The 17142-nt window shown below is 58.2% G+C and overlaps 1 protein-coding gene across 1 annotated transcript; it reads left to right on the top strand.

Moving 5' to 3' along the window:
• Positions 1 to 30: 30 nt before the first annotated feature.
• ABCD1 (ATP binding cassette subfamily D member 1) lies at positions 31 to 15850 on the top strand. The gene is made up of 10 exons (XM_006043677.4): positions 31 to 1410; positions 4620 to 4800; positions 8705 to 8847; positions 8954 to 9122; positions 9528 to 9622; positions 11273 to 11418; positions 11677 to 11822; positions 14179 to 14263; positions 14507 to 14632; positions 14721 to 15850. The coding sequence occupies exons 1-10, from the start codon at positions 496 to 498 to the stop codon at positions 14926 to 14928; spliced, it is 2214 nt and encodes a 737-aa protein (XP_006043739.2). The 5' UTR covers positions 31 to 495; the 3' UTR covers positions 14929 to 15850.
• The last annotated feature ends 1292 nt before the right edge of the window (positions 15851 to 17142 follow it).

The following is a 17142-nucleotide window of genomic DNA, read 5'->3' as shown; positions in this document are numbered from 1 at the left end:
CCCCTCCTCCGCCTCCTCCCCCTCCCCCGACTCGCCCCTGGGGAGGGGTGGGTGGGTAGGTGGGGATTCTGGGCGGGTGGCGGAGTCACAGTCGCTTCAGCCGGGCTGTGGAGCGGACGGACGCGCCCGGTACCCCAGGGAGGGGCGCCACCAGGGGAGGAGGAGTAGGAGGTGGAGAGAAAAAGACGCCCTCTCGGCCGGAGACCTCTGGAGGCTCTGACCCCAAGGGCCAAGGGACTGACAAGTTCCAAGGACTGACAAGTTCCTCCACTTCGGCCGCCTGAAGAGGCCGCGACCCTGGAGGGCCCTGAGCCCACCCGCGCCAGGGGCCCCAGCACCACCCGGGTGGCCTAAAGCGACAGTCTCAGGGACCACTGCGAGGTCTCCAGTTGCCTAGACAACGAGCCCGGGGTCAGAGCCACCACCCTTGCAGCCACCTGCCTCCTCTGCTGCCTCAGGCACCCGTCCCGGTCCCGTGAGTCCAGCCCAGGTGACATGACGGTGCTCTCTACCCCCCGAGCCTCGCGGGTGACCACGCTGAAGCGTACTGCTGTGGTCCTGGCCCTCGTGGCCTATGGAGCCCACAAACTCTACCCTCGGGTGCGCCAGTGCCTGGCTCCGGCCAGGAGCCCTCAAGCACCCGCGGTGGAGGGGGAGCCCACAGCAGACGTCTCCGGTGCCCCCGTGGCCTCAGCGGGCAAGGCCGGCGTCAACCAGGTGTTCTTGCAGCGGCTCCTATGGCTCCTGAGGCTGCTCTTCCCCAGGATCCTGTGCCGGGAGACGGGGCTGCTGGCGCTGCACTCAGCTGCCCTGGTGAGCCGGACTTTCCTGTCAGTGTATGTGGCCCGCCTGGACGGCCGGCTGGCCCGCTGCATTGTGCGCAAGGACCCTCAGGCCTTCAGCTGGCAGCTCGTGCAGTGGCTGCTCATCGCACTGCCTGCCACCTTCATCAACAGTGCCATCCGCTACCTGGAGGGCCAGCTGGCCCTGGCGTTCCGCAGCCGGCTGGTGGCCCATGCCTACAGCCTCTACTTCTCCCAGCAGACCTACTACCGGGTCAGCAACATGGACGGGCGTCTTCGCAACCCGGACCAGTCCCTGACAGAGGATGTGGTGGCCTTCGCTGCCTCCGTGGCCCACCTCTACTCCAACCTGACCAAGCCACTCCTGGATGTGGCCGTGACCACCTACACCCTGGTTCGAGCGGCCCGCTCCCGCGGGGCCGGCACAGCCTGGCCCTCGGCCATCGCTGGCCTCGTGGTCTTCCTCACGGCCAATGTGCTGCGAGCCTTCTCGCCCAAGTTCGGGGAGCTGGTGGCTGAGGAGGCGCGGCGCAAGGGAGAGCTGCGCTACATGCACTCCCGAGTGGTGGCCAACTCAGAGGAGATTGCCTTCTACGGGGGCCATGAGGTGGGGCCGCTCGTGGGGCCGGAAAGCGCGTGGATGGGGGAGTCCAGGGCAGGAAGGCCGGGGGCTGCCTGCGGCTGATGGCACAGGTGTGGGCTGGCCATGGGAGAGGGAGACTAGGGATGACCAGAGCCGTGGGCAGCCCAGGTCGGCACAGTAATGGAGAAGCAGGAAGGCTGGGTGGAGACTGTCCTGGGTCACTTCTGCTTCCTCCCCGCCTCCCTTGTCCTGGCCTTAGGGCTGCAGACCCTAGTGATGGGAGACCCAAGAGCTCCCAGCCTGCCCCCTGCCTGCAGCTAACAGAGAAGGGGCTCCTGCCATCTGGGGGCAGGGATGACGGGATGCAGCCTGCTGCCTGGCCCCCTCCTAGTCCCCCAGGCCCTTTGAAGACCGGCGTCCGGCCGGGCAAGTGGGCATTATGGGCATGACTCAGCCCAAGCGGAGGTTAACGAGCAGCAGCGCTCGGTGTGTTGATCGGATCTCAGCGCTCCAGATCAAGCTTCTCCCCGCCTCCGGAGCCCAAAGGCTGGCCTGGCTGCAGGCTTGGCTGCCTCCCCGAGGCCCCAGCCAGGGGTGCCAGGGCCCAAGCTGCCGCTGCAGCAGGACGCACTTCCTGCCCTCCCGGCGGCCACCTTGCCCCCAGTGTGGCCGCCCTTCCGCCCAGGTCCCAGCCGTGCAGTTCCCCAGCAGGCTGGGTCAGCGGCCAGCCAGCTAGGGCCAGGAGCCGGGGCCTGGGAGAGGTTACTCCAGGCCAGTGCTCCGGCCCCTCCCCTCCTCCTGCCTGGGTTGCAGCTGCCTCCGGCTAGGTTCTCTGCGACTCTGGTTTCGGTTCCCCAGTGCTTCTGGGGGAGGGGTACAATGGCATCCAGCTCCTGAAGGCCCACGGATCCTCCCTAGGTCAGATGGCCTTGTGTCCTCGACCTTGTCTCATTGGCAGCCCATCTTATCAGGCAGGGAGGCAGGCTTGTCCCTGATTTTTTTTTTTAAAGACTTATCCCTGAGCAGATAGGGGGCATTCCCGGCTGGGCTCCAGATAAGGAGAAAAAGGGCCGGATCTGCAGCCGCAACCCCCCATCCTCCTCCCCTGTGCTCCAGGGACGCAGGGTCTTGGCAGGCAGCCGTGGCCTTGGGTGAGGCACTTGGCACATTACCCGCAGCTACATTGTCAGCCCCAGCTGGCACTCCTGCCAGCTCCCAGCACGAGCCTGGATCGCCAGGGCGCTCAGAGTAGGCGTGCTCACTTCAGGAACAGCAAAGCAATGCCCAAGACCTGGCTGGGGATAGGGGAGGTGGGAAGAAGGGAGAATCGCTAGCTCTTTGAAGGATTTCCTCTGGGTTAATTTCAGGAAATAACATGTTCACGGGGCAGATTCACGGGGCAGATTCACCGGCTGGGGTGGGAGGGGCCTGATGTGCGTCCCCAACCTGTCTGTTGAGGCCTCAGGCAAAGGGCTGTGTGATGTGATGGGCCTTCATGGGTGGCTTGATTGCCCTCACTGTGTGGGCACGTGGCTCAGCCCAGTCCCAATGGCTGATGTCCCCATGGACACTGGCCCGGGCTCAGATCAGCAGGCTGGGGCAGAGGTAGCTGGCTGACTGGAGGGCAGACCGCCAAGTATTTTGCTATTCCTGGGATGTCAAGGAGAAGGGTTATTGCTGCTGCTGCTGCTGCTGCATCACTTCAGTCGTGTCCAACTCTGTGCAATCCCATAGATGGCAGCCCACCAGGCTCCTCTGTCCCTGGGATTCTCCAGGCAAGAATACTGGAGTGGGTTGCCATTTCCTTCTCCAGTGCATGAAAGTGAAAAGTGAAAGTGAAGTCGCTCAGTCCTGTCCAACTCTTGGCGACCCCATGGACTGTAGGTAGGCTCCTCAGTCCATGGGATTTTCCAGGCAAGCATACTGGAGTGGGTTGCCATTTCCTTCTCCACAGAAGGGTTATTAGACAGGCTCATACCAACACACCCAACCTCTTATTAGCCTGAGCATGGGTAGACTTTCTTAATAAGTCAAAGCATCGTTCACAAGAATTGGCTTTGTTTAATGGCTCGGCCTACCTGGTCCAAATGCCATACATCTTGCCACCTCCAGGCTGTGTGAGCTGGAGCAGGTCACTTTGCCTGTCTGGGCTACCACGGACAGGAGAATACACATATAATGGGACGTGGTGAGAATGAAGTCGAGAGTCAGCTATAACATGGTGAATTGGCAAAGGAAACTATTCCAGGCTGGGCAGCTCTTGTTCGTTGGGTGGGGAGACAGGATCAGGGCAGGTGCCCCTACCAAGCCATCCAGGACCCAGTGGCCACCTTGCTGCAACTGCTTCTTGGCCACTCCAGCCCATCTAACTGCTGCTGTCCCAGAGAGCCTGTTTCTCGCCCACTCTCTCTCCTGAGATGGCAAGTGGTGGCCAGTGTACAAGCAGGCAGGGCAGGCCCCCTGGTGGCCTGGCTGGTGGGCTGGCATCCTCAGCTGGCTTTGGCATGGGGCTGTCCACTGGGGGTGATGCCTGAACGAGCTTTCTTGGGAGTGTGCCCTGCCGATCACGATGGGAGGACGCAGTGCAAGTTTGTCACCCAGAGGAACTGTGGGCAAGGAAAGGGAGGCCAGGGCCTACAGAGGTAGAGATGACTGAAGCACATTCTTCGAAACCAGCTATTGCCTTTGGGTTTCCTGCACTCCCCTCTGCTTCATTCAGGGTGACCCCTCAGCAGTTGCTCAAAGAAATGGGCAAGGTAGCTGCCCTCAGCCCATGTTGAAAAGCTCTCCAGGGCAGAGAGGGGGCATGGTGAGCATCCCAACTGAAGAGACAGTGGAAAGGGGGTGGGAGCCTCAGAAATGAGGGGGTGAGCCCCTTCACTGCCGTTGTACCCCAGCGTTGCATTGTCTATGCCATACCTCTCCTGAGTTTGAGACCTGTCCCCCTGTCCATGGTAGCCCAGACAGGGAAAGTGACCTGCTCCAGCTCACACAGCCTGGAGGTGGCAAGAGGTATGGCATTTGGACCAGGTAGGCTGAGCCATTAAGCAAAGCCAATTCTGGTAAACAATGCTTTGACTCATCAAGCGTGGCCCAGTCCTAAGCCCCGGCTCTCAGCCCTGTCATGGCCTTCGAATGGCATGGCCTGTGTAGCCTGGCACTCAGGGATGCTCACTGTTGCCCCAGGGGACTGACTGCCACGCCTCTGGGTCTCTGGCACCCCTTCCCCACAGGTGGAGCTGGCCCTTCTGCAGCACTCCTACCAGGACCTGGCTTCGCAGATCAACCTCATTCTGCTGGAACGCCTGTGGTATGTCATGCTGGAGCAGTTCCTCATGAAGTACGTGTGGAGCGCCTCAGGCTTGCTCATGGTGGCTGTCCCCATCATCACTGCCACTGGCTACTCAGAGTCAGGTGAGAGAGGGCCGGCCTTCTGGACCACTGGGCTAGGCTTGGGAGGGCCCAGTGCCCAGCTGGCCCACCTGCCTCTTCTACTGCTGGGGACCCCAGCTGGCACCCTTGGGAAATGTCCGCAGTCACACCCTCCCAGAGCTCCTCTCTGCCACCCTACATGTGGGTCCCCCTTACAGTATCTCACGCTTCTTGGTCCCACTCAGCCAAGCCCAAGGATGTCAGTTCAGGAACACCCTTCAACAGGCATCTGCACAGTTGCCTACCTGGCCCTGTCTTGACCCATCTTGGCAGTGGGATTATGGGGAAGTACGTTCAAGGAGCCCCTTTCTGGCTCAAACCTGGGCTTTCCCACGCCCACAATAGCTCTTGAAGGTTGTCAAGGGCAGGGCCCTCTTGCCTGAGGCCTGAGGGACTGTGAAGGATTCCCAGTTTGTTCCTCTACCAGTTTGCAAGGAATTCATTCTATTTGCAGTCTTCGTGGTTGCCCTTCAAAGGTTAACGTGCATACTTGAGAAAAGTCTGGGTTAATCAATAGCTCCTGCTCATCCCAGCCCTTGCTTACCACACTTTGGAGGACCAGCCCACCATCAAGTTTGCCATGGCTTTATCGGGTCACTGCATGTTCAGATTCGCCCGTGAGTTTCTGCTTTTTTTTTTGTTCTCTTTCTCTGCAGTTTTCTCTAGGAAAGCCCTTCCCTGCAGGCCGGTAACCCTCCTTCGGTCAGACGTCCTTCAGAAGTTCTTTTTTGTTCTTTTTTTTTTTTTTTTCCTTTCCAAAGACTTTTAATTAGTTTTAGAATACCGTGAGGCTTTTGTCAAGGGAGCTTTGAGAATATTTTGTTGCCTGAAAATGTCTTTATTTTACCCTCCCCCCAACAACTGAAGTTTAGTTGGATGAGGAAGTTGAGGCGGTCTGTTGGTCTCTCTTTAGCCCGTAGACAACATCCCATTGCCTCTATTGGAAAACCTGCCATCAGCCTAACTGCTCTTAGCTGCCTGCATGGTCTCCCTGGTTAGACTTTTTCTCTGCAGTTTCTCTGGGAGGTGTTTGCCCGTGTGTTTCCATTTATTCTGCTTGAAACTTCTTGTATGTCCTGTGAATATCCAGACTGTTCCGTCATTCAGATTGCTTCCATCATGGAAAGTTCTCAGCTGTTCCCTTTTCAAATATATGAATGAATTTAATGAATTCCTCTCTCGTTCTTTGTGCTCTTTCCTTCTGGCCTATCTGCCCCCTTCCCCACCTCGCATTCTCTGTGCTAAATTCTGGGAGGGGTCGTCCGATTTTCCTGCTCACTCATTGGCTAGTTTTCTCTTTGGCTGCATCTAATTTAAATTATTTTCATTTTCAATGATGTTTCTGTAAAGTTCTACTTGATTCTCTTTTAAATAGACATTTGAAAATAGAAATTTCAAGCTGTGTTTGTGTCTGCTTTCTCATCTCTCTGACTGCCCCTCTTTTGCTAGCTACCATACTAATCATGCTTATTCCAAGGTCTCTATCCAGCCATTTGAGACCTGGGTTCAATCCCTGGGTCAGGAAGATCCCCCTGGAGAAGGAAATGGCAACCCACTCCAGTACTCTCTCCTGGAAAATCCCATGGACCGACAGAGGAGCCTGGTAGGCTACAGTCCATGGGGTCACAAAGAGTCGGACACGACTGAGCCACTTCACTATCTATCCAGCCATCTGGTTGTCTGAATTCTTGAGAGTCTAAGCCAATTTCATCTTCCAGCTGCTGGTTTTCTTTGCTCAAGGTCCTTGTGGGCTTAGCAAGCACTGGAGGGTCGGATTCCCCAGAGCACTCATTGGCTTTGGTTTTAGCTGAGCTCCCAGGTAATGAACCGTTTGGAGGCCATTTCCTGTTAACTTCTCCACTTGGGGTGGAGGGGTTCCTGAACTTGGAGGTGATATTAATTTGAGCCCTAGACACATAATTACCAGTTCGGAGAGGAGACCTTGCATCTTGAGCCCTGGCTGTGTGACAGCAGCTCCCATCTCCATCTCCAGGGACGTCACAGGAGCACTAGCTGCTAGCTTCTCTTCTCACTCCTGGGAATTTCCCTTGCTTTCCTGCAAGCACAGCTCCCATGGAAAAGGTGTTGTATCTTGTGCAGTTGGGTAGTTAGAGGGTTTTCAGTACTATGTAAAGAGAGTGAGCCTGACGCGCACGTTCCAGAACCAGAAGCGTCTCTCACTCTCTCCATATCGGTGCCTCTCTCTTGGGGCTTCCGTACCCTCAGCTGTCTGTCTCTCTCTGCCAAGAGGAACTATCTAGTTGGAGGCGGTCGTTGTTTCCACCAATGGACCTATTCAAGGGGTGGCCTTGATTTAGGCCAGGAGCATGGGAAGGGACCCAGGAGGAAACCAACCTGCGGTTTCTGGGAGGAAGTGCCTGCAGCCACTTCCCTCTTCTGCAGGCCTAGGACTTTCTGGAGCCTCTGCCGTGTTGGGCTTTGTGGGCGATTCAGAGGCCTCAGCTCCTGTGCCCACCTTTGTGGCCAGACTCAAGGAAGTCAGAGGTGTGTCTGTTTTGTCTCTGCTGTGTCTCCAGTAACTGCAAACTGGAGAGCGCTGGGAATGAGGTAAGCAGGCAGGCAATCATCAGGGGAAACAGATGTAGCTAACTTTGCCCTTCTGGCCTGCCGGCACCTCCAAGCTAGAAGGCCAGGGAGGGGCCACCTGGCCAGGAATAGCTGTCGAGTGTCTAGCTGTGGGCACTGAGGAAAGCGGCAGAGGGTTATGCTGTCTCCAGGGAGGTACCCGCTGTTGCCAGGGTCCCCACAGACCCCTCCCCTTTGTGTGCAGTCCCTTTCAAGCTCTCAGGACGTCTGGAGAGGATGGTTTGTGTTCCCCCCTCCCCTGCCCTGCCTAGGACCACGGTTGGAAGGAAGTTCTGGGATTTAGACTCTCAGAATTGCCAGTCCCCTCCCCTGCCCAGTGCCCTGGATTCCTGGTGCTCTGGCCAGTGGTCCAGCATTGTCTACCCCCTATTGCACCTGCCCTAACCTTTCTGCCCCTTCCTACCCCACCCCCACCATCATATCCTTGACTCCTGGCTCAGAACCGTTCATGCCCGTGGATAGAGTTAACCTTCAGAGTCAGTCTGTTTTGCTTCCCATCACCATTTAGAGAACATTCCTTGTATAAAAGCCTTGCCCCTCTAGGGGACCCAAGGATCAAGAGAGTCAAAGCCATGGACAAAAGAGGGTTGCACTGGGCAACCATGAGGTCTCAACTGAGACAGAAAAGAAAAAAGCAAGTCAAGACAGGAGCGGGCTCCTTTAGAGAAATAGTGGCATTGAGGATGGCCAGAGAATACAGCATCAAGGGGAGAGATGAGGGTAAAACGGGGTCAATCAACATTTTTTCACATGTTTATTGGCCATCTGTGTATCTTACGATGGAAGCGTTTATTTAGATCCTTTGCCCACTGTTTAATTGGGTTGTTTATCTCCTTACTATTGAATTGACAAAGTTCTTTATGTATTCTGGGACCTAGGCCCTTATCAGATTAATGATTTGCAGATACTTTCTTCCAGTCCATAGGCTGTGTTTTTACTTTGTGGATGATTTACTTTGGTGCCCCCAACTTTTTCTCTTCGATGAAGCTCCCTTCTCTGTTTTGCTTTTGGTGTCCTATTCAAAGAGCCGTACCTAATGCCAAAGTGCTTTCTTCTAAGAGTTACATAGTCTCAGCTCTGTGTGCAGGCCAGGGCTCCACTTCGAGTTCGTTTTTGTGTGTTGTGTGAGGTCGAGGTTCGTCTTTGGCACGTGGAGACCCAGTTGTCCAAGCATCATGTGCTAGAGGGACTTCCTCTCTCCCCTAGTGGTTCAGTTTTGATTTTCCACTGTCCTTGCCCCCTCCTCACCCACCCCACCCACCCCCACCATGCTCTGCAGACTCGGAGACAGTGAAGAAGGCGGCCCAAGCGATGAAGGAGGGGGAACTGGTAAGCGAGCGCACAGAAGCCTTCACCATCGCCCGCAACCTCCTCACCGCTGCTGCAGACGCCATCGAGCGGGTCATGTCATCCTACAAGGAGGTAGCCCCCGGTCCAGCCCATGGCCCAGCCCTCCCCCAACCCCACTTGTGCCCTCTCCCCTCCACCCCTGCTGGCAGAGGCTAAGCCAGGATCACCTTCCCTGCAGGTCACAGAGCTGGCTGGCTACACAGCCAGGGTCTACGAGATGTTCCAGGTGTTCGAAGATGTCCAGCAGTGCCGTTTTAAGAGGCCCGGGGAGCCGGAGGATGCACACGCAGGGTCCGGGGCCATCATGAGGTCTGGCGTCCGCATGGAGGGGCCCCTGCAGATCCGAGGTAAGGTCGCCCTCCCCAGAAAGGCCCCACAGGTCCCGGCCCTCCCACCACTGCCTGGTGTGCCCTGGAGGGCTTCCCGGGAAAGCTGTGGTCCCCACTGCCCTACTTCCCAGAGCAGTAGCCCTTGCCAGGATTTCTCTTTGCAAAAGAGGTGGAGGGTGGCCCCTGAGTGGAGTAGGGGCTGGGGGGCACACTGTGGAAGACGCCCCAAGCATTGAAGCTGGCTTTGGGGGGGTGCTGCGGGGCAGGAGCAGACACTGTCCCTCTCCCCAGCCCTGAGCACAGCAAGGGGAACATGGTAAAGCCACACACTGGCGGGCTGCCGGGAGGTGGGGGCCCACGGAAGCCAGCAGAAGGTGGGGGAGCATTCCGCCCCCCTCTCTCTGCCTCACGCCCTCTCTCCAGGCCAAGTGGTGGATGTGGAACAGGGCATCGTGTGTGAGAACATCCCCATTATCACGCCCACTGGGGAGGTGGTGGTGGCCAGTCTCAACATCAGGGTAAGTAGAAGGCACAGCCAAGCACCAGCCCAGAAGCTCGGGCGGGGCTGAAGCCAACCCTGAGGCCCCAGGCCTGGCCTTCTGTACCCACAAGCCACCCGCAAGTCTCAGCCCTTAGGACCCAGCCTGGTCAGCCTGCCTTGTGTTGTCAGTAGCCATTGACCCCAGGTTTACGTGGCAGCAGCTGAAGCCAAAGGTGAAAGAGCAATGTGTCTACCTATTAGTTCTGGGGCAATGGAGTCAGAGCTGATAAAAGAGCCTTGTGATTACCAGGACTGGGCAAGAGTCACCCATAGGTTCCTAGCCATATTGTTGCCAGCACCCCACACCCCGCCCCGTCCCTGAGAGGCCCAGGACTTGGGGACTCTGGTCCAACTCTGGTCCCAGGTTGGTGGAAGCTCTTCCACCAACCTGGGCATGTGGTCCCACCCATATGCTGTGAGAGGCCCCCAGAGCAGGTAGGTGGTGGGCATGGCCTGGCTCCTTGGGAGAGCGCTCATCCACGATGCAGGCTGTCTGTGGACAGGACTCCCTGGGGGCCAACAGCCATCAGTCACCCATGTGCCTAGCTAGGGCTTTGGACGGAGTGATGGACTGAAGGGGCGTCCTGGGGATGGGAGTCATTCATTCATTCACCTAATGTTCCCTGAGCTCCAGGCTGGGCACTGTAAACCAGAGGTAAATCAGGGAAGCCCTTAAGGGTTACAAAGAGCCCGGGTCAGATGGCTCCCCAGGTTCAGCAAGGACCACAGCTCACCAGCTCTGGGGGCGTAGAAGTCACATGAAGCTTCACCCAGGAGCCTCTGGGCAGGTGGGCAGGCTGCCAGCTGGAGGCTGGGCACAGAGCAGTGGTATGATCGCCATTACCCCTGGGAGTAGTCACCTTTGGGAGGTGGGGTGCCGCTGATGGCCGGTTTATCCAGGTTGAATGGTTGCCAGGCAGGCCCAGGGGAAGCCCAGGTGGGCAGCTAGTTAGAAGGTGAGGTGAGGCGAGGGAGTGGGGGCTGGGGGCTGAGAAAGAGCTCCCTCCTGGCAGAGCCACTGGTGGACTTGGGCTCTGGTTAGGTTAGGGACGGGGCGCGCCCAGCTCTGTTCAGCCAGGTGATGGGGTAAGAAGGGCAATCGCAGAGGTTCAGGGAAGGGGGCAAGGGAGACTGCCTGGGACACATGCTCTGGGATGGTGAGAGGACCGCCCTGGCTGGAAGGCCTGGGGTGTTGCAGTGAAATCACACAAGGTGGTGGTGGTGGGGGCGGCGATCAGGGAGCTGTGCCTTCAGTGCCGTCCCCCACCCTGCAGACAGCAGCACCCCCCAGGTGTCTCCAGATCAGCAGATGTCAGGCTCTTTGTGGAGCCTGAAGCACCTGCTGGCCACATGGCCTCCGGGTGTCCTGGGGGGCACCGCTGACTGTTCACTGGGCTGCGGCAGGACAGGCTGTCCTGCTGTCCCCGTGGTCTCTGGCGTATGTCGGGGACAAGCCAGAGCCCTACAGCTGAACCCCGGAGCCTGCCCCAGGGGCCCTGCCGTGCCTCAGCCAGAGATGGAAGGTGGGCGTGGGCCAGGTGCAGGGTGTTCTCTGAGGCCAGCAGGTCAGCCACAGGTGAGGGGAGGGGGCCTGGGCAGTGCCCACAGCTGCCTGCCGCCCCCACAGGTGGAAGAAGGCATGCACCTGCTCATCACTGGCCCCAACGGCTGCGGAAAGAGCTCCCTGTTCCGGATCCTGGGTGGGCTGTGGCCCACGTATGGCGGCGTGCTCTACAAGCCCCCACCCCAGCGCATGTTCTACATCCCCCAGAGGTGAGCAGCACCCCCTGCCCCTTTTGATCCGAGGGGGCAGAGGGCGGCAATAGGCTGCCCCTGGGGTTGGAGGGGCTGGGCACCTCCACCTGCCAGTCCCCCGCTGCAACCCACTGGCCCAGAAGCCTCACCGCCATGGGGCATGTGTGCACATGTGAGTGTGTCTGAGCCTGCCAGGGGGTGGGTGTGCCACCCTCCGATTGGTGCTCCCCACCGAGGTGCCAGCCTTGCCTCCATGGCCACCCGGCTCTCCTGCAGGCCCTACATGTCCGTGGGCTCCTTGCGCGACCAGGTGATCTACCCCGACTCAGTGGAAGACATGCGCCGGAAAGGCTATTCCGAGGAGCATCTGGAAGGCATCCTGGACATCGTACACTTGAACCACATCCTGCAGCGGGAAGGAGGTAGGGGAAGGGGCATCCCCACCCACCAGTGCCGCCCCTGCCTCCCTCCTAGCCTCCCCCACCCCGGGTGAAGATGACCCCAAGCAACATGCAGGAGTCCAAAGTGCAATGGAGTCGGGAGAGCCTCACCCCGGTGGAGGACCCACAGGAAGCACACAGCCCCAGACAGCCTGAGCGTGGAAGGGAGCCAACCCTGGCAGGGGCATCCAGAGGGGCACTGTCTCCAGGCGGTGGGCTCAGGGGCAGGCAAGGCCCCCTCGGGCCAGGCAGGGAATGCACAGTACCTTAGGCATTTCAGTGAGAGGACGGAGCCCAGGTGTAGGCAGGGCAGCCTGGCATGTGCATGGCGACAGTGGAGGTGGAGGGGATGCCTGCCCTCCCATGTGTCTCTCTCCAGCCTAGGGCTGTGTCCCCTGGGAAGAGACCACAGGAAGGAGGAACAGGCCAGTACTCGGGGGCCTCTCAGGTTGGTCTTTAAATGCCCACGGCACCAAGAGGAGGGTGGGGTGGCCCAACTGCCAGCTTTGGGATTTCTGTACTGAAAGCCAAATGACTGAAGTCAGAGTCCTGCCTTGGCCACTGAGGGGCAGCTTAACTTTGAGCCAAACCTGACCTCTGGACATGCCCTCCACCTGTAGAAGAGGCAGGTGCTAGTCTCAAGCTCAGGGCCGACAGGTGTCATCGCCTGTGCAGAAAGGGGCTGCAGACAGTGGATTCAGTGGGCCAGCTCCTCTGGGGCCCCTGGTTGCCACGATCCCTGAAAAGCTTTATCCTCAGCTTCCTCCTGGCAATGCGGAGACCCGGGTTTGATCCCTGGGTCGGGAAGATCTCCTGGATAAGGAAATGGCCACCCACTCCAGTATTCTTGCCTGGAAAATCCCATGGACAGAGCAATCTGGTAGGCTCCAGTCCATGGGGTCTCAAAGAGTCGGCCACGACTGAGCGACTTCACTTCACTTCACTTCCTCCTGGCCTGCTGGGGCCCCTTTTGCTCACCCTGGGAGCACTCCCCTCCACCTGGGCTCCACACGTGCCCCTGAGTGCCTGGGGTCCCCGAGGCTGGCTGTTACACCCTGTTAGCATGAAGTTCAGCTGTGAGTAACAGAACTGCCCACCAACAGTGGCTCAGATCATTTACGAGTTTATCTTACTGGGACATAGAAGTCCTGAGGAAGTCAGGCCGCAGTTGGCGGGGATTGCCCCACCCCATAAAGGCCCCTGGGACACTGCTGTATGTGGTCTCCATTCCCGAGGTCACTTCGCAGTCCACGGTGGCTGCTTTGGCATCGTATCACATCACATATCCTGGGCCATAGGATAGAGAAGGTGAGGTGGGGGCAATCACTGAGTGAATGCTGTCTTTTAAAGAAAGTTCCAGAAGCTGCCACATGTGTAACACTTAAACTTACACCCCATTGGCCAGGATTCAGTTCTGTGGTTAAACCTCCCATCGGGGCAACTTGGGCATTGAAGTGTTTTTTTTTTTTTTTTTTTTTTTGGTGGGTGGCCACATGCCCTACTGAAAGTTCTAGTTCTCTGGAAAGAGAGTGGAGGGAGCAAGCCAGGAGGCGTTTCTCATGAATCACCCACTTCCTTCCTCATCCAAGGAACTCTCCTGAGCCTTGCTGACATGCTTCACACTGGGACACACAGGCCTTGTCCCAGTTGGTGAGAAGGTTTCCAGAGAGACCCCCTGAGCTGTTCTTGGGGCTCTGCCTTGACTGTCTGCTGCCCACTGGCACTTCATTAGCCCCATTAGGTCCTGTGTGATTTTGCTGGCACCAGAGACTGGGTGGGGCAAACAACAGAAATGTATTGTCTCCAAGTTGTGGAGGCCAGACGTCCACGATCCAGGCGTGGGCAAGGTCGGTTCCTCCTGCTGGCCATGAGGGAGGGTGTGTTCCAGGCCTCTCTCCTGGGATGGGAGAGGCCGTCTGGGCCCTGTGTCTTCACGTCATCTTTCCTCTGTGCGTGTCTGCGTCTCCAAGTGTCCCCTTTTATAAGGACACAGTCCCATTGGACTAGGACCACCCTTGTGACCTCCCTTTAACTCGATCACCCCTGAGAAGACCCAGTGTCCACGTGCGGTGGGTGGCATCCTCAGGGCCTGCGGGTGAGGGCTGCCCGGTGTCTATTGGAGGAAATGTGTGTAAATCTGGACCAAGTCCTTTTGGGCTAATACAGTGTCCACAGACGTCCCCAGTAGCCAGCCTTTCCCTGCCATGTTCTGCTCTCACTCATGTCTGTAGCCCTCTGAGCAACCCCAAGCCTTCCCACCACACCTACCATGCCTAGGCCCTTGTGCAGATGCTGCCCAGCCCTCTTGAACTGAACATCAACCCTTGTCCTGTGCCAGGTTGGGAGGCCGTGTGTGACTGGAAAGATGTCCTGTCAGGGGGCGAGAAGCAGAGAGTCGGCATGGCCCGCATGTTCTACCACAGGTGAGCTGCCAGCCTCCCAGTCCCTGGGAGCTTGGGCTCCCTCGGGCACCGGGAGTTCCCTGATCCTCTTTCCCTGGGACCTCCTGAAGTGGGGAGGGCAGAACTGCTTGGAAGCCTGGCCCCAGCCCTGGGGGCCTAGCAGGACTGGGGTCAGGCTCCCTGCCTCTGCCTGAGGGGCTGGGGCCAGCCTGGGGCATTGGCCCCAGAGGCCCACAGCCTCACCCACGTGGCCACACCCCCAAGGCCCAAGTACGCTCTCCTGGATGAGTGTACCAGTGCTGTGAGCATCGACGTGGAAGGGAAGATCTTCCAGGCGGCCAAGGATGCAGGCATCGCGCTGCTTTCCATCACCCACCGACCCTCCCTGTGGTAGGTGTGCCCTCCCTTCCCACAGGACTCTGGCAGAGGGTCCTGGCGGCCCGCTGAGTGCCTCCTCCCTGTCCCTCTCCTGACGCAGGAAGTACCACACCCACTTGCTGCAGTTTGACGGGGAGGGTGGCTGGAAGTTCGAGAAACTGGACTCAGCCGCCCGCCTGAGCCTGACTGAGGAGAAGCAGCGGCTTGAGCAGCAGCTGGCAGGCATCCCCAAGATGCAGCGGCGCCTCCAGGAGCTCTGCCAGATCCTGGGCCAGGGCCCCGGGGCCAACCAGGGCGCTGCCACTTGACCGAGGGCCCTGGCTCTCTTACTTCACCCTTGGCCCCCCTCCGCCCCCACCCCAACCCTCGGATCACATGAAGGAGACAGAGCGCCTGCGCAACCCGGCCCCACGCCCCCCCGCCCCCCACCACATGCTTCACTATCCTCCCGGGCCTCCCAGGGGACCACCCACAAAACCCGTGCCCCCTTTCCGGGGACCTGAGCAAGGGGAAGGGAAAGCAGCCAGAGGCGCAACCAGCTGCCAGCAGCAGCCTGGGCCTTGGAGCCCTGGGGTTTGCCAGGCAGCACCTCCCAAGGCTGCAGCTCATCACTCTTGGGTTTGCAGTCCCTCGGAGACATCATGGTCCATGCCTCTATTGCCATCATCCCAGGGACCCAGCAAGGCTCCCATCCCCTGGGATACCCTTTTTGCCATAAAAACGGCCAAGTGAGACCCTCAGAATGAGACATAGCCCCTCATTCATGGCCCTCCCGCCACCCGTCATTCTGTAGAATCCACAAGGAAAAGAATTGCACAGCTTTTCCTACCGAGCCATGATAAGAATGTAGCCCCATCCCTCCCCCCTTCTCCAAGCTAATTTATTGGATTCCTTTTTGTAGACATCTCCATTGCCAGCGGGAGCACCCGGTCAGCCAGCCCCTGGCCCACCCACCACCCCACCAGCCTACACTGCCGACCACCAGAGGGTGGGTGGGGGCGGGCCAGCCCCAGGGGTGACGGACCCTGGGGCCACCAGGCATGAGGGCACCGTGGTGCCCAGTCCAGTGCCAAAGAGGGGTCAGCGGGGAAGCTGTGTCCGCAAAGGCAGCCTCAACCTGAGAGGGAGACCCCCACCGCTGCCATGCCGCCGTGTGCCTTTCAGGCCCTCAGCCCTGGGGTCAGGGAGCCTCCCTGAGTTCCTCAGTAAAGACCTGCCATGGAAAGTGCACTCTTGCCTCCCAGCCTCTCTGTCCACATGGGGGCTTTGTTGGGGGAGAGGCAGGAGGGGCAGCCGTGGGCCTGGGTGAGGGGCAACCTCAGTGGCCCACCTGCAGCCAAAGATGCTGGCCTGCACATCTTCTGGACCTGGCTATGGCAAGGAGGCATCTGCAGTATCTCCCCAAAATGATGTTTAAGCCCAAAGAGGACCCTGGACCCTGTGCCAGGGAAGAGGAAGGGGCTGATGCCTGGTCCATGCATGAGAAGCTTTGAGAGAGATACCAAGCAGCGGACTGGTGGGGGACACAGAGGAACAAGAGTCCTGAGCCAATTAGGCCAAGGGCAGCGGGACACAAGGCTTCTAGACCTTGTAGGAGTGGGAGACGCTTGTGCCACATGCCAAGCACAGGGGGAAGGGAGGGGCCAGAGCCTTGTTTAAAGAGCTTGGACTTATTCCGAAAGCAGGATGGAGATAACGTGGGAGCTCTGCTTCAAGAAGGCTGAGCGGAGGGAGGCAAGAACACCACACCTGGCCCTTATCCCTTGCTGGTGGGGCCGGAAACGGGGCAGTCATGGTGGGCAAGAGGGTGGCGGGTCCGGGAAAGCTGGGCACGGAGTTCCCACGTGACCCAGCACTTCCACTCGGAGGTTTAGACCCAGAGAATGGAAAATAGATGTTCAGTCATAAACCTTTGCACATGAATATTCTTCACAGTACTGTTGATGGTAATCCAAAGTGGAAACAACTGGAATGTCTATCAACAGATGAATGCACAAGCAAAATGTGGTCTCTGCATACAATAGAGTATTATTCCACTTACCAAGTAGACCGATGGCTGCCAGGAGCTGGGGCGTGACTGCTGAATGGGCTCAGTTTTCCTTTTTGGGGGTAATAAGAATGTTCTAGATCTGTAGAGGCCATGGTTGTAAATACTGTCCATCTGCTAAATGCCAACAAAGTGTGCACTTTAAAAGGTATGCCTTTATGTGAATTGTACCTCGAAAAATAGATGATAGAGACACTGATCCTAAAGAGGTAGAAGTGATGGATGACCGATAGATAATAGAGATGATAGATTGATGATGATGATGGGTGGATGGATGGATAATAGGTGAAGTGATACAGAGAGACATAGACAAGGAGCACACCGCTTGACAACCCGGGCCGGATGTGCCGAGGCCTGAAACCCCAGATGGATTAGAGAGTAATTAGAAGTCAACAGGGGGACTTCCCTGGCAGTCCGGTGGTGAAGGCTCTGCACTTCCACTGCAGAGGGCCCGGGGTTCAATCCTTGCTTGGGA

The sequence above is a fragment of the Bubalus bubalis genome, chromosome X (assembly GCF_019923935.1).
Source record: "Bubalus bubalis isolate 160015118507 breed Murrah chromosome X, NDDB_SH_1, whole genome shotgun sequence".
In the NCBI taxonomy this organism is placed as follows: Eukaryota; Metazoa; Chordata; class Mammalia; order Artiodactyla; family Bovidae; genus Bubalus; species Bubalus bubalis.
The sequence above is the reverse complement of the archived record's forward strand: the minus strand, read 5'-3'. Positions and strand labels throughout refer to the sequence as shown.